The 24590-nt window shown below is 39.9% G+C and overlaps 1 protein-coding gene across 4 annotated transcripts in view; it reads left to right on the forward strand.

Annotated features, from left to right (window-relative positions):
- The window catches only part of FMN1 (formin 1), a 390151-nt gene that overhangs the window by 63345 nt on the left and 302216 nt on the right, over nucleotides 1-24590 (forward strand). Inside the window, exon 1 of one of the 4 annotated variants that reach the window (XM_079126350.1) lies at nucleotides 15233-15380. The exons of the other annotated variants lie outside the window; for them this stretch is intronic. Coding sequence (XP_078982476.1) covers nucleotides 15248-15380 — 133 coding nt within the window. The 5' untranslated portion in view covers nucleotides 15233-15247. Of the gene's footprint in view, nucleotides 1-15232; nucleotides 15381-24590 lie in introns of those variants that run through there. 4 annotated transcript variants of the gene reach the window in all.

The raw sequence follows: 24590 nt of genomic DNA on the forward strand, positions 1-24590 counted from the left end.
TCATAAATTTACATAGGGTAATGTTGTTTGATTCATTCTGTTATTTTTCCCTCCCCCCAACTCCTCCCACCCCTCTTTTCCCTCTATACAGTCCTTCCTTCCTCCATTCTTGCCACCCTCCCTAACCCTAACCCTAAACCTAACCCTAACACTAACCCTTCCCACCCCCCATTATGTGTCATCATTCGCTTATCAGCGAGATCATTCGTCCTTTGGTTTTTTGAGATTGGCTTATCTCACTTAGCATGATATTCTCCAATTTCATCCATTTGCCTGCAAATGCCATAATTTTATCATTCTTTATGGCAGAGTTATATTCTATTGTATATATATGCCACAGTTTCTTTATCCATTCATCAATTGAAGGGCATCTAGGTTGGTTCCACAATCTGGCTATGGTGAGTTGAGCAGCTATGAACATTGATATGGCTGTATCTCTGTAGTATGCTGATTTTAAGACCTTTGAATATAGGCCAAGGAGTGGGATAGCTGGGTCAAATGGTGGAGGAACTGACTTTTCTATGGCCAAATGGCTCATTAGCCTCAGAGCCAGGATGAGGACACAGACGTTCCAGTTTCTGTTTGTTCCTCTACAGTGCTGTGACTCTGGTGTGCTCTTAGGCCCAGTCACTTACAATAACTTACAGATGGAATGCTGACTGTGCTGGTAGGCAACATAGGTTTTACTCTGAGACCCCTTTGAGACCACGTGGTCTAGATCCTTCACTCACAGAGAGGAAATGAAAGTCCAGAGACCTCATCTTGCCCAGACTCACAAAGGCTGCCAGTACTGGAACCAGGACTAGACCAGCCGGACTCCAGCACGTGGTTCTTTCACACAACACTGCTGCTTTGCTGATGGATGTACGTGGAGAGGGTTTTAACTCATAACCAAAAGACTCCCAGGAACTCAGGTGCCTGGTCCTCATGCTGGTGAGCTGGACTTTGGAAGCTCACAGTTCCACGTGACGGTGCTTGACTTCACACCAGGCTGAGAGCTGTGGCGCTCTGCCTCCTGCTCCCTTTGTCAGTCTCTGATTCGCAGCCCTCCTGTGGGTCAGTGTGAGGTCAGTGAGGTAGATGTCCCTTTCTGTTTTAGAATTCTGTGATCCTTTCCCAGATGTGCTTGTGTCTTGTGTTTTGCCCAGTAGAGGGAGGTGTGTGCTCACAGACTGATAGCCCCCCTGTGCTCCTCCAGGTTGGATCCTTGTGGAGGTGGTCCGAGGGTGTGACGAGGAGACACTAGCCCAGGCAGGACTCAGGAGGGAAGTTTGGGGTTGGAAACCGTGGTGGAAGAGTTCAAGTGGCTGTGCTGTAGGGCATTCGCAAAGGAAATCAAAGGTATGTCTAGGAAACAAATCACCAGGGCCCTCAAAGTTCCTTTTAGGTTAAGACCACACCAAGAGGGACAGGCTGGGAAGCTACACGCTTGAATGTTCCTACTGCCATACTTCCCTCTGTTCTTGGGTGTGGTGAGTTTCCTGGGTGTCACATATGCTTATGATAGTAATACAGCAAATGCCTGGCACTTGTCTGTGACTCACAGAGCTCTGCCTCATGTCATGTCAGTTCTGGTCCACGGTTCCTTTTCCAAATGACATAATGTGGGTTCATTAGGAAGAAATATAATTTCTCCTTTTGGCACCCAGTTTGCCTACAGGTGGCATCTTCACACCTGAAGTCTGTGAGCTGAGGTCTGGGAAGTGCCAACTGATTCTTTCTCCTTTGGTTCAGGGGGTAGGCCACAGTGGATCAAGACAGAGTCCCAGGAGACCAGCTCTCCTGCCCGAGTATCAAAGAGAGCAAGAGGGAGAAGTACAATTATGGACATGCTGAAGCTGTGGAGTGGACTTGGAAAAGTGCTGCTTTATTCAAAATATCCTACTGCTCCTATTTCAATCAGAATTGAGACTAGCATTTATGGTCAGGAAAGAAGGAGGGGAAGAGGGAAACATGGACAAGTTCAGGAGCTGGACAGGTAGTGGTGCAGGTAAAGGAAAAGGAAACTTGGCTTTCTTCTGATCCAGCTATGGAAAATACTATTTCAGGTCCTTTGCCTGAAAGATTGCCGTGGGTGGGGAGGAAGTGTTAGGTCACTTCAGGGCACCTCCTGGGCCTTGGCTTCCCTTATCTTTCATATAGAGAGGATCAAGGCATGTGTGGGAAAATAGTGCTGTGCCCTCTATCTGATCACTGTCTTTCTCCAGGGCTCTTGGAGTATTTTTCTCACATCTATTTAAATAGTGTGTAATGGCAAGGTATAAGTGTTTCAGTCACTTGAGCCAGTTCACCCCCCAGGGCATTTACCTAGTAAGTGTTGACTACCTTTCTTTATTCTGCTGGTGTCCAGTGCTCTGACCTGCCATCCTCCTCAATTTCCTGATGGCTTGTTCTCATGTCTGCTCAGGCTGCTGGCCTATGCTGACGTAATCATCTGTCTGCATGAAGCTCTTGGTGGGTAGTGGTGCTTGTGAAAGATACTCCCTGAGGGAAGCACTTGGCATTGCATAGTGCATTCACTGTTTATGAGAAATCATGTCGAGTCCACAGAGATATGACCCCTGCCCCCACAAGAGCCTACCCAAAAGTGGCCTGAACCATACTGACATGCAAGGAGCAAATGTATTGATGCCCAGTTACAGTCAGAGAGTCGTTTCAAAACTTGTTTGCACGTTCAGCCGACACTGACTTGTTCAGGAAGAGTGCCATTAAAGCCAATAAAAATCATAAGCACGCTCATCCTCGTGTTAATACAGCTCTTTATGGTTCGCCGTGCACTTTCACAGGCGTTCTGGCTGGATCCTCCCACCAATCATGATGCCATGACAAGTATCACTGTCTGCTTTACATATGAAGAAACTGAAGCCCAGGATGGAAGTAACCTCCAAAAGAGCTCAGCTTGTCAGAGACAGAACCCAGACTCAGATCTCAATTATTCAGTGCAAATTTTTTAAATTATGAGATCCAAATTTATGACAGAGTGGGTATTTTGACTCTAAAACTGGAAGAGTATAGTGTATGCATATTGGAGATTCAGAAGTTATTTTTTAAAAACACATACATAAAAACTACTTGAACCCCTAAAAATCTGAAATTATCACTTAATAATTTAAATTTAAAAATACATATCTACATTAATAAAATTGTTTTATGCGGTAGCACAACATTTTCATCTCATCAAAATTACTTAAAATCAATTGTAATGTTTGTACCTATTCCAGTGTTTAAATTCATCATAATGTTTAAAAGCTTCTTGTTGCTTTCTTAGATTGTGTAACTATTTATTATCATAACCTACTGCACAGTCCACAACTTTTCTCTAAATCTTGGTTGTTCTTGGTTTCACAAAACTGATTCCCAGACTTAAGAATTTGGAGCATGTCTACATGTTCAGTTTTCGAAGTGTGTACTTGTATTTACATCTAGGTCAGGGCTGGGGATGTAGCTCAGTTGGTAGAGTTCAATCCCCTGGGTTCAATCCCCAGCACCACACAAAAAAAAAAAAAAAAAAAAAAAAAAAATCTAGGGCCATATTTTGGGTTCTGTACAGTCTTCCCAACACGATGAGTTTCTCCTTAATAACATAGTTACTATAAATAACAGAAATAGAAACAAAATGCTAGCAGAGCAGTTTTAAATGACTAGCATAGAGGAATCAAGAATGGAAAGATATTTGGTCGATGGAAATTGGAGGCTCTTCTAGGCCTGTGGGATGGATCTCTTTAAATTGCTACTTAAATCTCATTTTCCTTACATTTTTTTCCAGACACCCCTGTCATGCACATATCAAGTATCAGATCATGCAGTCTTTCCACGTATTCCATAGCACTCTATACTTAACATGCCACATTCTTAGTGCCTGTTTGCTTTCCAGTGGCTCCAACAAAACCGTGAACTCCTGAGAGAAGGAACCCTGACACATCCATAGCATTCAGCATATTACCTGGTACTTTTAGTAGTTTGCTAGAGTTGCCATAACAAAATACCATAGAGGGGCATCTTAAACAATAGGAATTCATGGTTCTAGAGACTGAGAGATCCAGGATCAAGAGGCCACAGGGTGGCCTTCCTCTGAAGCCCCTCTCCTGCCTTGTCACACCATCCTCCCTCTGTGTGCATGTGCCCCTGGAGTCTCTGTCGGGCCCAGTTTCCTCTTCTTGCAAGGACACCAGTCAGACTGGATTCAGGCCCACCCTAAGGACTTCATTACAACTTAATTACTTCTTTAGAAGCTCTATCTCCAAATATGGTCACATTCTGAAGACCTTGGGGTAAGGGCTTCAACATAGGAATTTGGGAGGAACATAATTCAGACCATGACAGTATTCCATACATATTTTTATTGTGAAATATTTGACATGCTCATAAATGAGTAAAAAGATAATCTTTACATTCCAGCATACTACGTAGCTGGATGCTAATCAACTTTTTCTGGTCAGAGGTATGAACAGCGGAAGCAGACTGGTATTTTAACAAAATGTGCCAGACTTGGAGTCAGGGCCCTGGCACCAGTAACCAACTGTGTGACCTGAACCACCTCTGGCTCCAGTCTTCCATCTGTGGAACTGGGGTGATCACACCTACCTCAGTAGACGGCTCTGAGACTCACTGAAGTCATACATATGGGGGTGTCTGGCACAGTGCATACCATGAACTAGACATCAGAAAATGCCAGTTTAAACTGTCAGTTGAAAGGTATGTTAGAAATAAGAAGTATTTCAATTTGCAGATGAGGGAGGGTGCAGGTGCTGACAGCTCTCAAAGACACCCAGATTTCAGCAGCATTTTAGAAATCTCACCATGCCCACTGTTCTTTCAACTCCAGATATATTTTAGCTAAGTTTGGTGGTTTACCGCTTTTGAAAAAATAAGTACACATTAAATTATTTATATTTGAAACACTTCTTTATAACCCATTGAAACACCCACTTGTAGATTTCACTGAGTGCTTTCAATTCTTGTCTCCAGATTCTGGTAGGTGATCCAGGCTGGTGTTGCCTAATTCCTGTTTTCCCTGAGAGTTATGTTAATGGGCCTTAAAATATGTCTTTACATAAAATATCATGTTGTCTCATCCTAAGCATAATGACTGATAACTTTCATGAGTCTTTTTGCAAATGGACCTTGAAATGTCATATGAATATAAATTCTTCTTTTAGGAGGTGGAAAGACTGTTTTTGTTGAACTAATGGCAGGTGATCAGAGTCCAAAGAGTGGCCAGGGAGTTGGGGAATCCTATAAGAGGCAGCTGACCGGAGTCAGAGCCCTTATTGCCCTGTGGTCTAAGCAGCGCCATGACCAACTGTTAACTGATCAGCTTCTCATTGCCTCCCTCTGAGGATGTTAGAAATTATGGCCCTCGGTTGTTTGCTCCATTTTTTTGCTCTTTTCTTTCCAGGACAGGTTGTTCACTTCTGCTTCTCCTTTCCACTTCTCCTTTCCACTTCTCTTGAGCTCTCCCCTCCTTCTTCCTTCCGCCTCATTCCTGGCTTCCCCTCCAGCCCTTACTTCCCTTTGTTCCTGTCCCCTGTGGGCCTCCATGTCTGGGCACTCTGCATGGTCGGCTTCCTGTCTCCTTCTCTCCTGTCCTGTTGCTGCTCCTTCCTCCTCTCTCTCTCTGTATCCTGTAGAGAGGCAGAGGCTCGAAATCCTCATAAGCATGACCACCATCCCACCTCATCTCCCTTTCTCCTACTGAGGAGTTCTTCAGGAAGACCTGGAATAGGGTCTTGGATACGTCACCTCCAGGCACTGCAAGCAGATGTGACCTTAATGTCCTCATAACCATCGCTCCATACAGCCTCCCTGAAATTGTCCCCTAGGTTCAGCACAGCCTCCACCCAAAGAGGGAGTTTCACAGTCCCAAGTAGGAGATTCACTTGGGATGGAGCTGGGTTTGACCTGAAAATATTTGTGATCTAACGTTATCCTGGTTGAGTAGCTTTAGGACACTTATAGATGTGTTTTCTATCTTGAAAGTCTCATCAGTGTGTGAAAAGTCTTTATTGAATTTTCAGTTTACAAAGTCAGTTACTAGCTGGGCATGGTGGTGTATGCCTGTAATCCCAGCGACTTGGGAGGCTGAGGCAGGAGGATTGTGAATTCAAAGCCAGTCTCAGCAACTAATTGAGGCCCTAAGCAACTCAGTGAGACCCTGTCTCTAAATACAACATTAAAAGGGTGGGGATGTGGTTCAGTGGTTAAGTGTCCCTGGGTTCAATCCCTGGTACAAAAAAAAAAAAAAAAAAAAAAAAGTTGGATACACTTGTATTTCATTTAGTAATAGTGATCTATTTTTATTGATTTAGTTGCAGTTAGATCTAGGTTCACCTGTTAACATTAATTCTTGTACATCTCTGGGGACAGTGGTTAAGTGGGAGGTCTGTTCGTGGACAGAATCCAGTTTGTTAGAGGGTCTCAGGGCACAGTGTGATCCTGGGAGAGCATTACCCATAGCATATTTGAGTGTTCTTATTCTGAAATTTAATGAGGGAGAGGATCTGTGGTTGGAAAATCATGATCCAGCCAACCGTGTGACCCTTTTTGAGATGATTTTCTTGAAGGGAAACAGATCTGGCCTGACCTCCTCTCTGTTAAGGGGGAACATAAGATGTGAAATCTCTTTCTTGCCCCCTGTCAACAGGACTGTCTCATTCATCACTCCCCCAGTCAGCCAGCTCCTAATACAGTGCCTAGAAAACAGTAGGAGCTCCATGTGGCTTTTTGCAACATGCCTCCTGCAGTTTTCTCTAACTCCCACACACCACCATGATGGCATCTTGTAAACTCTCTGCAGACCCCACAGCCACAGTTCTTTCTTTGTCAGGAACCACCTTGCCTTTAATCAGCACGAAGCATCTGTCCCACGTTGCAGTAACCCAGCCAGTTATTTATGGGTATCAGTTTTCCTTCCCCAGGTTTCAGAGCCAGAGGACTCACCAGGAAGGCGGATCCAGGGGAGCTCAGGTTTCATGCTCCTGCGTGTTGACTATGGCAGTAATTTATCTTCCTCCCTTTCCCTAGTTTCTGCTCCAACCTGCCTGCAGCCTGCATTGCCCTTTCATCGTCTCCTCTTCTTGTCTGCTGAATCAGTTCCATCCAGGCTTGCTGCCAGGAATTGCAGCTCTCTTTTCAGCATATTTCCTGCTTCTTCCCTTTCTCTGACTGGTTAGTGCAGAAAAAGCAGAAGTGTTAAGAACCTTCAGCTAAATCTGTGGAACTTCTTCAGAGAGTTGTGGAAGTACTCATGAGTAATGAGAGTAGAGGTAGGGTTGGTTCTCTCTCAAAATTTTGGACATTAGAGGCACTGACTGTCCACCATCTATCCCTTTCCACCCCACCTTCCTTCCAGCTCTTTCCGCACATGCTGCTTCCCTGCAAACTGTGTGCCTCAAGGCTCCTAATTTTTCTGAGCACAGCATGCTGGTTTGCCTGCCATGCCCTTCAACTTCCTCCCCATTCACCTGGCATCCTGTCCCCATCTTATTGGCACTTTCTTGGTCACTTTGCCCCTGTCTTCCTCCTCTGAAGTCCAAGAGAACATTCTGTGTCTGTTGACGTGGTGCTTAATAATACTCCACGTCTCTGATGAGGATGCACAGTGCCTCCGACCAGGGAGAACTCCTTGGGGCCAGCAGCTGCAGTACGTGGAGCGGCAGTCACAGCTGCAAAAGTATCACATTCATACAGTGCTCTGTCACTTGCGAAGCCCTTTCACCTGTATCATCTTGTCTGGTTTTCACAACTGCTCTTGAGTCCAGTATTATCATCATCAGCTTGCATTTAAATTCTTAGAAGCCACTGTCCCAATTGAGTGATGTATTGCAAAGAACAGCATTTAGTCATTAAAAGAGAAGTTATTAAAAAGAGATGGATTTTAATGCAAAATTTGGCAAATTTTTAATGGGCTGTAAATAGCCAGTCAATCGTGCTTAGGTGTTTAGGGGCATATTATTGAAATTCTTTTTGGACAAACTTACATGAAGATAAGAGGTCCTCAGTCATTGAAATGAACTTTCACAAAAATTCCGCCATACAAAATTTGCCTTTTAAGACTGTAATTCTGATATCCAGATTTGAAAAGTGTTTAAATGCCAAGCCACAATTTGTAAACCCCACTAGATATTTCCTTTAAGTATCTAAGTATTTGTCGGTACTGTCCTAGTGCTTTGGCACTTACCATCCAGGAAGAGTCTAATTTTCTTAATTAAGACTAATCTTCAAGACCAGATTTTAAAACAATTATTTTTTAAAAAATGATAATAGCTAACATTTGTTTATAGCTTATTACATGTCAGAACTTTCCATGTATTATCTCTAAACCTTACCAGAGTTTTTGAGAGAGGTTATTTCCTCCAGCTTGTAGATGAGAGGTGACCTTCTTAGGTGAGTGCTCACAGCTAGTAGGAACTGGATCAGGGATCAGCCTCTGTGTTCAACTACATCACGAGCCCTCCCTGGATATAATCTTATTATAAGATACCACACTATTTTTTTTAGAGAGGAATGATAAGAAGAAATTCAGTCCCTTTCAATTATCTCAAAATTTCACAATGGTAGGCTCAAGAAGGGCTTTGGTATATCCCAGGGAAGAACCTCATTGAGTTTCTGCTGATTTCAGACATCATGGCCTCAGCAGAAGACAGTGACATATTGTGTCTTTAAGATTTGTCCTTATGGCACGCAAGTCTCTGTGATTTCTTTGCCCTTCAAATTAAAAAAAAAAAAAAAAGTGCTGAAAAAAACTAACCCCCCCCCCCCTTTTTTTTCATCTAGTGTTGAATTAATACTGTGTAAAGAATGTAATGCAGGGAATAAAAGAGCACTGTGGCATCCAGCGTCTGATTTATGGATTTTTTAATTTGTTCTTTTTAGTTATACATGACAGTAGAATGTATTTTGACATATCGCACATACATGGAGTACAACTTCCCATTCTTGTGGTTGTACATGATGTGGAGTTACACTGGTCGTATATGAACATAGGTAAGTTATGTCCAATTCATTCTACTGTCTTTCCATTCCCATCCACACTTCCTTCCTCTCATACCCCCAGTCCAATCCAGTGAACCTCACCCCTGCCCCCATTGTGAGTCAGCATTTTCATATCAGAGAGCACATTCAGCCTTTGGTTTTTTGAGATTGGCTTATTTTACCTAGCGTAATAGTCTCCAGTTCCATCAATTTACTGGCAAATGTCATAATTTCACTCTTCTTTATGTCTGAGTAATATTCCAATGTTTACCATATTTTCTTTATCCATTCATCTGTTGAAGGGCACCTAGGTTGCTTCTATAGCCTAGTTATTATGAATTGAGCTGCTATGAACACTGATGTGTTAGTGTAATATGCTGATTTTAAGTCCTTTGGGTTTATGCCAAGGAATGGGATAACTGGGTCAAATAGTGATTCCATTCCAAGTTTCTTGAGGAATCTCCATGCTGCTTTCCAGAGTGGTTTCACCAATTTGCAGTCCCACTAGCAATGTTTGAGTATACCTTTTCCTCCACATCCTTTCTGACATTTATTGTTACTTGTATTCTTGATCATTGTCATTCTGACTGGAGTGAGATAAAATCTCAGTGTAGTTTTAATTTACATTTCTCTGCTTGCTAGTGATGTTGAATATTTTTTCATGTATTTGTTCACCATTCGTATTTTTTCTTCTGTGAAGTGTCTGTTCAGTTCCTTAGCCCATTTGTTTTGTTTTTTGGTGTTAAGTTTTTTGAGTTCTTTATATGTCCTAGAGATTACTGCTCTATCTTAGGTGCAGGTGGCAAAGATTTTCTCCCATTCCGTAGGCTCTCTCTTCAAGTTCTTGATTGTTTCCTTTGCTGTGAAGAAGCTTTTTGGTTTGATACCACCCCATTTATTGATTCTTGATTTTACTTCTTGCCCTTTAGGAGTCTTATTGAAGAATCTTGTTCCTAAGTTGACATGATGGAGATTTGGGCCTACTTTTTCTTCTAGTAGGTGCAGGGTCTCTGGTCTTATGCCTAGGTTCTTGATCCACTTAGAATAGAGTTTCAGTTTATGGATTTTACTTTTTCTCTCTCCAAACATTGTGGATCAATTTTTGAAAATTAAAACAACCTTTTTAGATTCCTCTTTTAGAAGAACAAGTATTATTACAATATTAGGTTAGACAAAATAGATACTACAAGATTAAAGCAATATATTATGTGTTGATGGGAAAGACAAACTGTTTTTACTCCATTGAGTCTCAATACTGGCTACATACATATCAGGACCACCTAAGAGAGCTTTAAAGAAATCCCAATGCTCAATCCCAAGCAGTGATCCAGAAAGAAGATCACACACACAGCTGTCTTCTGCTGAGTAGTAGGGATATGGGAAACACTGCTGATAAGCCAAAGGCATGGGTGGCATGGTCAGAAGTAGTGAGTAGCACGGAGGTACTATAGGAGCATAGCAAGAAGCCAAAAATTTCCACCCCCTTTTTTTTTTTTTTTTTTTTGCCGGGGTGGTGGGTGGGACAAGGGATTCAACTCAGGGGCACTCAACCACTGAGACACATTCCCAGCCCTATTTTGTATTTTATTTAGAGACAGTCTCACAGAGTTGCTTATCACCTGGCTTTTGCTGAGGCTGGCTTTGAACTTTTCATCCTCCTACTGCAGCCTCCTGAGGGGGGTTTATAGGCGTTCACCACACGGCTGGGCTATACCTCATGTTTATGTATTGGAAATTTCCCACAGTGAATGCCTACATTTTCTTTTACCTACACCACATCTGTTTCCCCTTGTCTGATACTCACATCTCCCTTTTCTTTCCAGGATTCACATCTCACCCTTACATCTTTATGTGGTTAGAATGAAGTTAGTCTCCTGGAGCTAGAGGTTATCATGTGACCCAGGACTAGGCAGTGGGACTTTACATCACCTGTTCACTGTGACAGGTTTAGGGATGGGCACATTTTCCAAGTAAAGCTGTGGAGAGTGACTGCCCACTTTTTTGCTGGACCAGTTGGCACACTCCTTTAATAATTGTTTACCAAGCAAAAGGGGTAATGAGGCTGTAATGACCATCCTGACACCACAAGGGGAAGGTAGAATCAAGAGGTACAGAAAGACACCTTATGATACCCTTTGAGCACCTGGATTGAACCATGTCCATAATCCCAGACCTTTGGGTTAAATGAGCTCCTGAATTCCATTCTGCTGGAACCAGTTTGGTAGATTTCTGTCATTTGCAACATAAAGAGTTCTAACTAAGAAACTCTCTTCAGTGGGGCCAAGAGAAAAAACAGAGGAAACGATGTGTTGATTTTGGGCTGAAGAATCATGGAAGACACATACTTTTTTGGGGAGTCTAAGTTTCTGTTAAAAACATACAGGGCTGGGGATATAGCTCAGTTGGTAGAGTGCTTGCCTCATAAGCACAAGGCCCTGGGTTCAAATCCCCAGCACCAAAAAAAAAAAAAAAAAAAAAAAAAAAAAAAAAATACACTCTCTCAAAGTGTGCTAGGTCTGTCCTACCAAAAACCCTTCCCCATATCACCTGCCCCCACCTACTACTTTTAGGGTTTCCTTTTCTGGATATACTTGTTTTAGGACTAAACAGAGTCTAAACCTTATTATTTGTCCCAGGAAAACTTATTCAGTGCTTAATACACTATGACACTACTTTTGGGAACCACTGCCACATTTAGTGAGGCTCAGCTGTGTACTAGGTGTACCAGGTGTTAAGTCACAGACACGGATTGAATCAAGGCCATATATTAAGAGTGCAGAGGGCCTTGGATGCCAGGTCCAGGGATGTTTACCTAATCTGATATGTGATGGAAAGCCAGGGAAGGTCCTTCAGCAGAGGAGTATGGTCCCCAACCTTGGTTCCCAAAGAGAAGCTAAACAGCAGAGTGAACAATGGCAAGAGTTTAGAAAAAAGGAGGTCAATTTGTGATTGTTGCAATTGAGAACTCAAATGGGAGTGGGAAAGAAAGTGAGGGTTATGAAAACCATTGTAGTAGTAGATCCAGGACTTGATAATCTGGGGTTGAAGGAAAGAGACAGATTCTAAATAATTCTAAAATTGGAGCTTCAGTGATAAGATTATGGATATGCTGTAAAACTGTGTGAATGTGGCCAAAGTATTTAAGCCCTCGGGGAATTTCAGTTCATTTATGAGGCATTAATTAAAACTCTGAGTAATCACTTAGCAGGGTGATTATGAGGATGGATAGGTAAGTATAAAATAACTTTTAACTCAATGTCTGGCACATAGTACATGCTAAATTAATGTTAGTACTTGATTCTGTACTGTGCCAATCTCCTACCATTCCTAAACATAATACAACCAGTTTCCTCTCCTGTCAGATCTTGAAGCAAGATAATAGCAGTAGTCTGAACAAAGACCCTGACTCTTAGCTTTTTGCAGAAACAAACTTGGAGTAGGATAGGCCAGCATGGGTCAGCTCAGCATTCACAGATTTTACACAAGCACCAAGACTGCTCTCTTACACTGCATGGGTTGCCAGTGGCCATTAGGTGTGAATATCACTGCATCCTCTGGTGGGACTGTTTAGAAGGTGATGTCAGGATATCAGCCTGGTTGTTTATTCTGTTGTATTTTATATACTCAAAGCATCTAGAAGGTGAGCATAAAATTTACTGAGGGCTAAGCATTTAATGTATATTTCCTAGAATCAATATTAATTTTATAAAGCCAATTCTGAACTACTTTACTTCCACTATAGCAAATTCTTCTTGAAAAGCACAATTACGTGGTTACTTGATCTCAGAAAACATAAGTGTTTTAAGAAAGAATAGAAACTAATGGGATGTAAGTATCATGAGTATCCATAAGACCCCTTGACTTAGTTGCTTTTTTGGTGAGTGTTGCTCAGGATTTTCAAACTCTTTTAGGCTTCAGTTGACTAAGAATATAGTGCTTCATCCTACCATCAAGGCAGGATTTATTTCACTGTTTGATTAGCGGTGAGAATTCCCAGGAATCCTCTGCTGTGCTTGGGGGTTATTGTTCTTCATTTGTGGATTCCTTAGTCCGTTGCTCTGACTGCACCATCAGTCCCTTGAAAGCAGAGACTGTGTCTCAATCACACTGTTTAAGTACATGTTTAGTAAGTGCCTAAACCAATTAATTAATAGGGAAAACAATAATGGAGACCTAGGTATGTTCTAGATTTTTTCTTGTGGTCCTAAGTCTATTGGTTTGTTTTGCCTCTTATGATCTTAAATCTGAAAAGTGATACTTGTCAACTTGTTGTTATTGGGAAGTCAGATAATAGACATAGAATTTCCACTTTTATGTCATGTGAAAATAAATGTGATACTGGAGCAAACTGTACTGGAACTTAGAGAATAAGGTACTTCCTTTGAGCTTTGATAGACAGTTAAGGACATTGCAAGCAATATTGGCATTGAATTGAATATGCCCCTGAGTCTCCCATGTGGACTGAGGGAGCAGAGGTATAAGGTAGACTCTGTCTATTGACAATAGGCAAGATTTAACTTTTGTTGTTGTTGTTGAACTAAGCCTTTGAAGAAAGTGGACTGTAGTATGTAAGTCATAGATGAGTGGTTTTATATACTGTTCTTCCTACAGTATTTTCTAGCCATCCTTCCCTAGGTCCTTTGTAGAATGTTCTCCAGTTCACATATCTGGGGACATATGGATGAAAATAGTGTAGTACTCTATAGACAAAACCCAAACCTCTACTTGATGTGATGGGAAGAGGGAGGTGACCTGATTTTCCATCCAAGACTCTGGGCTCATGATATTATAAGCAGCTCAGTGTATAGGGTAACAGATGTTTGTCCACACATTTTCAGAAGCAAGAATCTTGGAGAGTGTCAAAAATGGGAAGAGAAACTAAGAGAAATACTTAAAAAAAAAACACATAAAGTTAAACATACGAGGATGTTCATTATAATTCATAGGGGTGAAAAAAGAAATACCCATGAGTCCAGTAAAGAGGGAATGGGTAAAATAAATTTGCATAAATTCCTGTTCATATATCCATGAAATGTATATGTAGTCTCTTAAAAGAATGGTGTAGCCATATATGAACCAACAAAGTATAATGACCAAGAAATATTGGAAAATGAAAGGACGGCTAGATCAAACCGGAGAGCAGTATGTTTCTGTCACTACATGGGTGTATTTATACAGCCCCTCATATAACAATCGTAATCTCTAAGGGGGGGCAACATGAGAATTTTTCATTTTTTCATCATTTGATTCCAAATTGAGCACAGTCTGTGGTCTGACTCATCAACACAGAAGATGGTGGTGGCCCTTGGGAAGGGTAAGGAGGAAAATACAGCGAGTGGAGTTAGCACTTGTACTATCTTTAGTAGGTGTGCCATAATTTGCAAACATAGAATATTTTTATCTGCCTTTTAAAAATATGTTATTTAAAGTCTTGGAGCAAAAGGACAGATTCTTTTTGAGAACTACAAAACAATTCTCCTTTAATATAAAGCTCTCTGTTGGTCAGTTGGATATGTCCTTAGAATTAGAGGTCAGAGTCCTGAATCAAACTGTGCCTTCAGTTAGCATTGTGACCTCAAATTGAGTCACTTAATTGTTGCTCTCTCAGTTTCCCCACCTGTTAAAATTGATAATAATAATCCTTAACGTTGCATTCCTGAGTGGGGTGTTGTGATGCTTAATAAGATCATGTTGGCAAAATGCTTTGAGCTCTTTAGATAAAAGACACAATATAAACACAAAGTCTCATTCGGATAATTATACAGTGATTGTTCACATCTTGGGCTTATGTCCAAGGCTAAATGCAATGATGGTGGTCATCCTATGAGAGCACGACTGGAGATTGTCTTTCAAAATCTGAAAATGAAATTCCTAACCCATGCTGAGGACAGCTATAGGAGATATACTGGATTTTAGAAAAACAGCATAGTTTGGGAAATGTTTTTTAAAATATGAAGTGAAAAAATTATTTTAAGTTCTATGTTTACCTGAAAACATCTTCTGTAAAGTGGGGTGATCTCTCCTATCTCCTGAAAGAGGGGAAAAAATAAAAGGAAGCTCTTCAAGAATATCATTGCTATTTATAAAGTTTTATCATTAATGTGCCAGTGAAGTGGTGAAACCTGTCTGACCCACCATGCACACGGAAGGTTGACTCACTGCTGCTTGGCAGCCTCTTCCCAGGTGGCACTGTACCAGTTGCTCCTGTGATGGAGCAGGGGATGCACGTCCTCTCCCTGCGTTCCTCCCTCTCAGGCTGTCCTGAGAGCCCAGCATGTTCACTGCAGGCTCCCCACCCTTCGGCACCGTGAGTGCGTGCTACCACTATAGTCCAAGGTACGCACAGCCAATTTCAGTTCCCAAGGCTTGGAAGTGCCGACACAGGAGGTCAGTAACCCCAGAGGAAGGTAAGCCTGAAAGCAGAATCCCGCTCTTGCTTGCAGGTGGGGGAAAGAAGGGTTTTATTTGAAATGGAGATAAGTCTAGATCATCAGAGTTGAAGTTCCTCTTCACTTTTCTAGTTTTGTACTACGAAAGAAAAATTCTTGGTGAAAGATTGGCACTTTAAGTTCATTCAGATGTCCTGCGACTGTAGCCTGTCGGGCAGCTGATTTCAACTAAAATCATACCACCCGAATATTAATATTTTTCTTAAATTACATTGCACCAAACAAAAAGGATTAATAAGTTTAATTTTTTATAAAAGGAAGTTCAGAAGTAATCTTTCTCTGGAGAGATTATTTTCATCGTAAGGACTTTGGAGTATTAATATCACTATTTTTAAATTATAAATACTGCTCTTTAAAGACAGGTTGATGTAATAAAATGCTATGTCAATATTGACAGTTTATCTAGATTATTTAACCAAAGTATGCAAAAACATTTTGTGTCTAATATTTAATATGGACATTGTTTAAATAATGTTCTTTGTATTTAATAGTTAATGTGGGCATTTTTAGGTTGTAAGAGAAAGAGATTTTCTATTTCTTTTTACCTACAAGAACTGTCTCTCATTCCTATCAAACCTGTTTAACTGTATGTTCAAGTTAGAGAAATTACTTAGGAAAAATAAATTACGTAACATATATTAAGTTCAGTCTTAAGGGAAAAGTTGACATTTTTTACTTTCCTATTTCTGTTTCCTGGTGCTTATTTGAGGTCATCCATAATTTCTCTTTTTCTAGTTTGTTCTGATCTTTTAGATGGGTTTATTACTGTGCACTTGAGAATCTTCACTTGGAGAGGCTATCAGCCATCTCCAATGGTTCTAAGCAGAGTGGATTTTAAAATACCAGGGAACTTTTTAATAAAACAAATGAGAAAATTCCTTAATTATAATTCTTAGTGGAGACTAGTAATTAAAACAGAAAAAGGTGAAGTTTCCCATGGGGGAGTATAGACAATGAGTAAGATAATTTTAAGTTTGCAGACTATATTTTGTGAACTTTTAGCATTCTTTAGAGATACATGCACATAGGCTTACATTTGCTCAGAATTGACACAGTGTCATCTGATGAAGATAAATCAGTTTAAGAAAAAGTTCGAACAAATTCAGAACAGATTGTATCAGTATTTTGATTTGGAATATCAAAGATTTTCTTTCTAGGAACATAGAGAAAGTTGTTATTCCTCTTCCCTATTACCATCCCTTTACCAATAACCTAAGATAGAAGAGTAGGCATTGAAATGCAGGGTAAATCTGATTTCTAGTCCTAGTCTAAAGACTAATTTGCTCCATGGCCCCACGTATGTTTTATAACCATTGTTTGCTTTCACGGTTCTTCCCTCAAGGAGATAGTCATCTTTGTGTCCTTTCTGTCTTACGGGGATTATACAACATGTTTGCTGGATGATGAATGCTAACTATTAGTAGATGTGGGTGAAACACATATCACAGGTTAATTTTTATTATTGGAGTCACTGAAAAACATTCATTATTTTACATTTCTTATTCCATATCTCCATAAATTCTTATCTCTGAAGTGGACTTTGTAAATTTATTGCAGTGCAAGAAAATATTCAGCTTAATCCATAGTTGAGATTTTTCCAGTAGCAATTATTAAGGCAAAATTATTCGTTTGGGGAAAAACTTGTTAAAGAGCATATCTGAGTTAAATAAGAATACTCCAAGAAATGAATGCTACCTTATAAATCTCAAAACCCCTATATTTCCCAGAATGCTAGTAATCAAAATGCAGCTATGGTTTCCATACACTCCAGATTTTAAATTACTTTCATGTAGATTTCGGATATCTGCATTGTCTTCTCTATGGCAGGAAATTACAAACGCTTTGGTTGCTATTGCCAGAATCTGAGGGCGTACAGCTTCCAGCAGTGGCACCTGGGTTTGTTTTCTTTCTCTCTCTTTTGGAGTGGGGGCTGGGAGTTTCTGAGAGCTATTGGAGGGGTGTGAGTTTTTTGTCAACACTCAATAGTCAAAACATTGTTTCCTACATTAATCATCCAGAGTTGCTAGCAAAGACCGGTTCCCTTTTACTACCTGAATTCACCTAAAACTGGGTCTTTAGGTTTTTTTCCCCCATCATTCTTTAAGTTCTTGATACCTAAGTGATAATCTTGGACCTGAGACTCAGTTTAATTTCAAGCACGATATTCTCAGCCCCTGTGGGATCATTCATACCTCAAATTAACTTTGGGTCATTGACTTCATTGCCATACTTAATTGGTTGTGGTAGTAAACAGTGTTAGTGGTAATAATGATAACAATCATTTATTGAGTGCTGTATAAAGCGCTGTAAGCATCTCACCTTGTTTAATCCTCACAGAAACTTTGGGAATTCTCTGTTCTCTCTGTTTTATAGATGAAGAATCTGTCCAAGTCAGGCAGATGTAACCCTTCTGAATCCAAGATCTAGATTTTCTAATTAAAAAAAAAACAAAAAAAATCTTGTATTATTTATCTTTGCAATTTATGATTGTGTTTGGACTTCAGTATGAGTTCCCTTCTGCTGGTAGTTTAACTGAGAGAGACTTGAATGAGATTGTGAGCAGAAGGAATCTAATTCCAGGAGGTTGAATGCACATGAAGATTTTTTCCAAGTTTTATCCCTGAATGAAGCAAGAATTAGTATAAAAGAAGGGCACTTTAAAATAGGGATTTCTTTTTCTAATAAGTTATAAAGTATAAAATTAGGCTTTCTGATCTATAGGTCAACTCCAGTGAAAAAGTCAATCAAAAAAAAGTTGTCTTTTTTCCAATGTGTGGTTTTGGCACCTTTGTTAAGAGTCAGATGATTGTATCTCTGTGGGTTTGTCTGTGTCTTCTATTTCTGTTCTATTGGTCTACAAGTCTGTTTTTATGCCAGTACCACACGTGTTTTTTTACTATAGCTCTGTAATATATTTTGAAGTCAAGTGTTATGATGCCTCTAGCATTCCTTGTTTTGTTTAGAATTTTCAAACTGTGTTTTTTAGTTCTGTGAAGAATGTCATTGGTATTTTGAAAGGGGTTGCGTTGAATCTGTAGATAGCTTAGAGGGGTTGCATTGAATCAGAAGATTGCTTTTGGTAATGTGACCATTTTAACAGTGTTTCTTCAGTAAATGGGAATTCAAGTACCTGCTTTTAGGGCCAAGGAAAATCATAGAACTAACCAAAAGTCAGGGTAATAGCTAAAATTTGGGACCCTCTTTTTTTTTTTTTTTTTTTTTTTGTACCAGGGACTGAACCCAGAGGCACTCAACCACCCAACCAGTCTCCATTCCTTTTTACAGGGTTTTGCTAAGTTGCTAAGGCTGGCCTTCAACTTGCCAATCTCCTGCCTCAGCCTCCAGAGCCACTGGGGACTTCCTATTTATAGTTGGACCTGCAATCTTTTTGTCTATGTCTTTCAGATCAGAGACTCCAATCCCTGTCCACCTCAAATAGACTCTTTGACTCTTACCTTCCCAGAGCTATCTGAGAAACATCGTGATTGTTAGTATAAGCAGACATGTGAGAGAATCTAGTGAAATGAATAATGATGCAAATAGTTCTGCTGGGAGAAGTTAAGGTGGTGGGGAATGTTGTCACCTGAAACCTCCAAGGTCAGTAAAACCTCCTGGCTACAAAGAGTTAAGAGTGAAGCAGTGGTGTACAAAGAGAACTCCTTATGTGGTAAATGAAATCTGGCCAAGAGCAGCAGCACAGATTCCGAGAGTAGGTTTAGGAACATGAAGGCCAACAAATGAGGAAAAACCACAGGTTTTGAGAAAACAGGTAAGCAGTGCTAGTCACCTGATGCAGGTGCTGACCACAGCTGAGCCTCAGGTGCTGGCTGCTTTGTGGCAGTGTCCTGTGGGAGAACCATCTGTGTTGAAAAGGCAGGGACAAGCGAGGTGTGGGGGAGTGTGAATGTAGGGAGGCTGGCAAGACATCAAGTTTCTCTCTGATCAAGATATCTTTGTGACTTGAGGATGAATCCAATCTCCTTATCAGGACCGAGCACAGGGCCTTAAGGAACTGAGCCTTGCATATCTCTCCCTGAGTAGCCCACCGTCCAGTCTGTTGAAACACATAACATCTTCTGAACACACAGGTTCCTTATGTGTTCATGTTCCTTCAGCTTTGCCCAGATAAATTTAATTATTCTGCAAGCATTAAATATTATTTCCCATGAGAAGGATCCTGCCCCTGCCCCTCCCACTTAGCAGGGCCTTAGATGGCTTTACTCTGTATCACATTAGTACTCTCCTTTAACACTTGGGTTCCAAGAACTCATTTAGTTCTTCATTTTCCCCATGGGAGAGTGACTTCTTAGGGGCAAGGACTTGTCTTAGCTGTCTTCACATCACATAATGCAGTGCCCAGTGTAGTAGGTGCTTAACCAGCATTGACTGAATGGACAAATGAAGTTTTGATGACCATGTAAATATTGTTTGTAAAATCAATACACTGGTCATATATTGAATTAAAGATGAGCAAAGGTCACAGTTTATCTTCCAAGGTCTTGCTTAGCAACTAGATCCCTACTATTTTCAGCAGCTGGTTGAATAGTAAAGATAGAGATGTTTGCAATTTTTCAAACATAGATAGGCAAAATAAGGAAGGAAGAACACTTCCAGGAGTCAAAGATCTTATCAGCTAAAATAGAGTCATTTTCATTTTTTTAATTATAGTGCTTTACAGGCATTGTGGTTATGTCTTTAGTCAGGTGGTAGAAAACACAGACTTTACAGCTCCAGTGAGACACTACAGCAGCCATTACTCTGTATTTACTTACTGGCTCCCTCCAATAAAGGTGCATTGTTGGTCATGCAGCAGAGGAAGGAAATCCTAAGTGCTTTTGTCATGAGACAAAGAGAGACTCATGTTTGGGTGGTGTTCTTGTGGTGAATTCAAACAAGCAGCTGGATGATTCAAGTGGTTGAAACAACAATGACATGTTACAGAAAAGGAACAGATGCAGCAGAGACAGGCTTCTGGCAATCCAATGACCACACATTGCATGTTCAACTCTTTCCTGAAAATGTCTTGGAAAATATTCAGATTTTCATGATTTCTATATATGTATGAATAGGTCTCAATGTTCAGGAAGCCCTAGGCCAATTATTTCTAATTATATCATTGCCCTGAGGTTAGGCCCTTAGGGTGCTTTGCTCAGAGTCCTGGGCTACTTGATTGTTCCTTCTTGGACAAACAAGAGCAACACCCCACAGGCCTGGGCCATCCATTCTTGCAGAGGTTAGAGATGAAGAGCCTGTAGGACCTTCAGGACACAGCAGGTTCTGAAGGAAACCAGGTTGACATTCTGTACAGAGGAGACAAAAGGGAGGAAACTAGCTGGGGAGACCATGGAGAGCTGCCAAAGGAGGAGACTTGACTTGGACCTCAGGCAGCCAAGCCAGGAGCAATTCCTGAGCTAAGGAGCAGCAGACAGCTCTTTATCTGGTTTCCCACACTTGTGGGTAAAAACCTGGTAAGAATAATTAAAGGGTAGGAGAATTAATAACTAATTAATGAAGCAATTTTCAGCCAGGATTTTATTATTAAAGAGTTCTCTGCTTTGAAGTATGGTGGTACCCCATGTAGTTGAGGAGATGGTCTAGAAGGAGTCAGGGCTGAAGGTACTGACCTGGCCATGGAGCTGGCTCTGAGATGGAGCACTAGAAATTGCATACAAAGTGTTCAAAGTGATGAGGGAAATGTGTGCTTCATTGTGGCTGATATTATTCAAGGGGCTCCCATCTAGAAAGAGGACTATAATGATGGAGGGACAAGCATTGGTATTATTCAATTTAGGGTTGGGGTGAGCTGTACCTCCATGTACTGACGCCTGGTGAGTTTTGTGTATTCTGTTGGAATCCAGCTTTTGACTGAAGGTGGGGGTGTAGTGTCATGCTTCAGGAGGAGCAAACCATCATTGGAGAAGATGACTTCATAATTGTGTATACCCTACCCTATGTTCACAGCTGTTACATAAAGAAATAATACTGGACAAGAGCAGAAATTGTGTATAGAAAGAAAGATTAGAAGAAATCCACTGAAATACTGTAATAGTCATCCCTGGATATTCGAGCTATGGTTGACCTTCTTTCCTTCTACTCATCTGTATCTTCACTAAAAGCAAATTCTACCTTAATAATAAATAACTAAACAAGAAATTTTAAAAGGGGCAGATAGGAGGGCTCTTGAAACAAATATCACCAGCTTCTCAGCTTTGCCTCATTTTTTTAAAAATATTTTTTAGTTACCAAGGGATGATTATTTATTTATTTATTTTTATTTATATGCTGTGCAGAGGATTGAATCCAGGGCCTCACAGATGTGAGGCAAGCACTGTACCACTGAGCCACAACTCCAGCCCTGCTTCATTTTTAAAAATTTAATTAAGGAATATTTTTTTCAGTACTGGGGATTCAACCAGGACCTTTCGTATGCCAGGAAAATGCTCTAACACTGAGCTGCAAGTGCAGCTTATGCTTTATTTTAATTAACTACTAATTGAAGGGATAAGAAGCTTGGATGGTTCAAAACAATGGATCATTCAAAGTCACAAATACACAGAGAATACTCATTTTGTTTAATTCCTACATCAAAGTTGATTGAATTCATGTCAAGGAGCCAGTTGACCTTTGGGAAGTATACCTTAGAAAGTGAGTAATCTGTGAACAAATGATCACCTAGTACATGAGTCAAGGTTAGGGCACAGGGCCTCCGAATTATACCAAGAAATGCAGACGTTGAAAACCTAGCCTATTTAGAAGTTGATATGCCTTGGGGTGTCAACATTTTGTTTGTGCTTTAACCATAAGTATTTTATTCCCTTGTTCCCTCCATACTGAAGCCTTTGTGAAGAAAACAGAAGGCTTACTCAATTGTCAACATATGTGATAGCAAAGGTTCTTGGAGCTTCTCTCTGCCTTTGCTTCATTCTTTGCACCCTGGCACTGCAGAAGGTGGCTGTGGCCTGGCAGCTACACATTTTTAACAATATATACCCAGTAGCTGTAGGATTTGAGATTTGTGTAACTCTGTGCTGACTGTCCACCATTTCTTCCCATCTGCACACATCACCTGCCAGCAGACTCCCTTCCCAGTATTTGTATCACACATGGGAGACGACGCTGTTCCTCAACTTTAGGCTGTGTGCTCTTGGAGAACAGGGACAACAGCTTAAACTTCTGTTGATGTAGTAGCAATGAAGTAGAGCATGTGCTGTCACCTAATGCACTGGGGTCTTTTGTAACCACCTTCTTGTCTCTCCTGTCACTGTAGGGTTTTGTGATAGAGTTTAAACCTCCTGGTGTCTGAAATTCTTCCCTATGTGTAGACCTTTCATTAGGTACCTCCAAGGATTTTTAAAATGTTACTGGATTGCTGTGCTTACTGCTGGTTAAATGGAGCGATAACAATTTCAACAATTTTCTTAGTTAAAAAAATTATATAAGAAAACTACTATAGAAAAACAAAAAGGCAATAATAAAATCTTCCATAATCCAACTGCCTCAACTCTTTTCATAGAGGCAGATATTTTTAAATCAATAAGGTCAGTCTATTTTATATTTTTTATACTACTTCCTAAGGTTACTTCAATCTTTTAATTTTTCTATGTGATCTTATTAATTATAGCTTTTTAAATTATAACATGATAATATTTGATCATGTAGATGAACCACAGTACTAAATCTATTATTAGACATTTAAGTTACTTCTGACTTGAAACTAGTAGAAAATACTGTGGTTAATATCTTTCTTCACATAGCTTTTTGTTTCTATTAGATTATTTTCTTAAAGCAAATTTATAAACATATAAGTAGTAAAAAGATATATTTTGGTAATACTATGCTTTCTCCAAAGAATAATCCCAATACATAACATATTAATATAAATAAAATGGTCTTTATTTTAAGCAGCTTTATGGAGATGTAATACACTTGCCATCCAATTAACCCATTTAAAAAGTGAAATTCAGTGGGTTTTAGTATATTTGCAGAGTGGCAATCTTAGGACATTTTCTTTATACTCCCCACTAAAATTTCATATCCATTAGCAGTAGTACTCAGTATTTCCCCACAATCCCCTTCAGCCTAGGAAACCACTAATCTACCTTCTGCCTCTATGCATTTGCCTATTCTGAACATATCAAATAAATGGAATCATTATATGTATAATGCAATATTCCATTGAATGGGTATAGCACCTTGTGTTTATCCATTTATAAGTAGGTGGACATTTAGGTTGTGGTTCATGTGGTTAGGTTAGTGGTTATGAATAATTCTGCTATGAACATTTGTGTAGAAGTTTTTGTGTAGACACATGCTTTCATGTCCACCAAGTAGGTGGACATTTAGGTTGTGTTTCATGTGGTTAGGTTAGTGGTTATGAATAATTCTGCTATGAACATCTGTGTAGAAGTTTTTGTATAGACACATGCTTTCATTTCTCTTGGACAGAAACATAGGAGTAGAATTGCTACGTCATAGTGTAATTCTGTGTTTAATCTTTTGGGGAAATGCCAGATTGTTTTCCAGAGCTGCGCATCACTTCATCTCCCCACCCACCATGTATGAGGGGTCCAATTTCTTTACATTCATACCAATACTTGTTATCTGCCTTTTTGATTATAGCCACCCTACTGGGTATACAGTGATATTTTATTGAGGTTCTGATATGCATTTCACAGGGCTTTTAAAAACTTTTTCATATTTTAAATTACCTGGGTAGAGTTGAAAGCATTTTACAACATATATTTTAAAATCAATATGATTTATAGAAGGAATATGCAAAGCATATAGAAAACAACAGAAATGAATCAGCTCATAAACCACAGGAAGTGTGCCATCAGAAATAAATATAAGATCAGAAATAGCATAAAATAAAAAAAACTAACATTTGAATAGCAGTTTATAATTACATAGCACTTATATATATTAACTCATTTACTCTGAATAATTATCATCTTAAGTGTAATCCAAAGGCAACTTTAAAAAATGTAAAGGACTTATGTTTGAACTTCATTAAGGATCATAAAAATTTATTACATGCAAAAACCATTAAAAATTAGTTTCATGTGGGAAAATTTTAATGAGTTAAAAATACTGCAACTTGTATATAATAATAATAAGAAATGTCCTACTGGATAGCAGAAGGATTTTAATTGAGATTTAATAAATTAA

The sequence above is a fragment of the Sciurus vulgaris genome (assembly GCF_902686455.1).
Source record: "Sciurus vulgaris genome assembly, chromosome: 2".
NCBI lineage: Eukaryota > Metazoa > Chordata > Mammalia > Rodentia > Sciuridae > Sciurus > Sciurus vulgaris.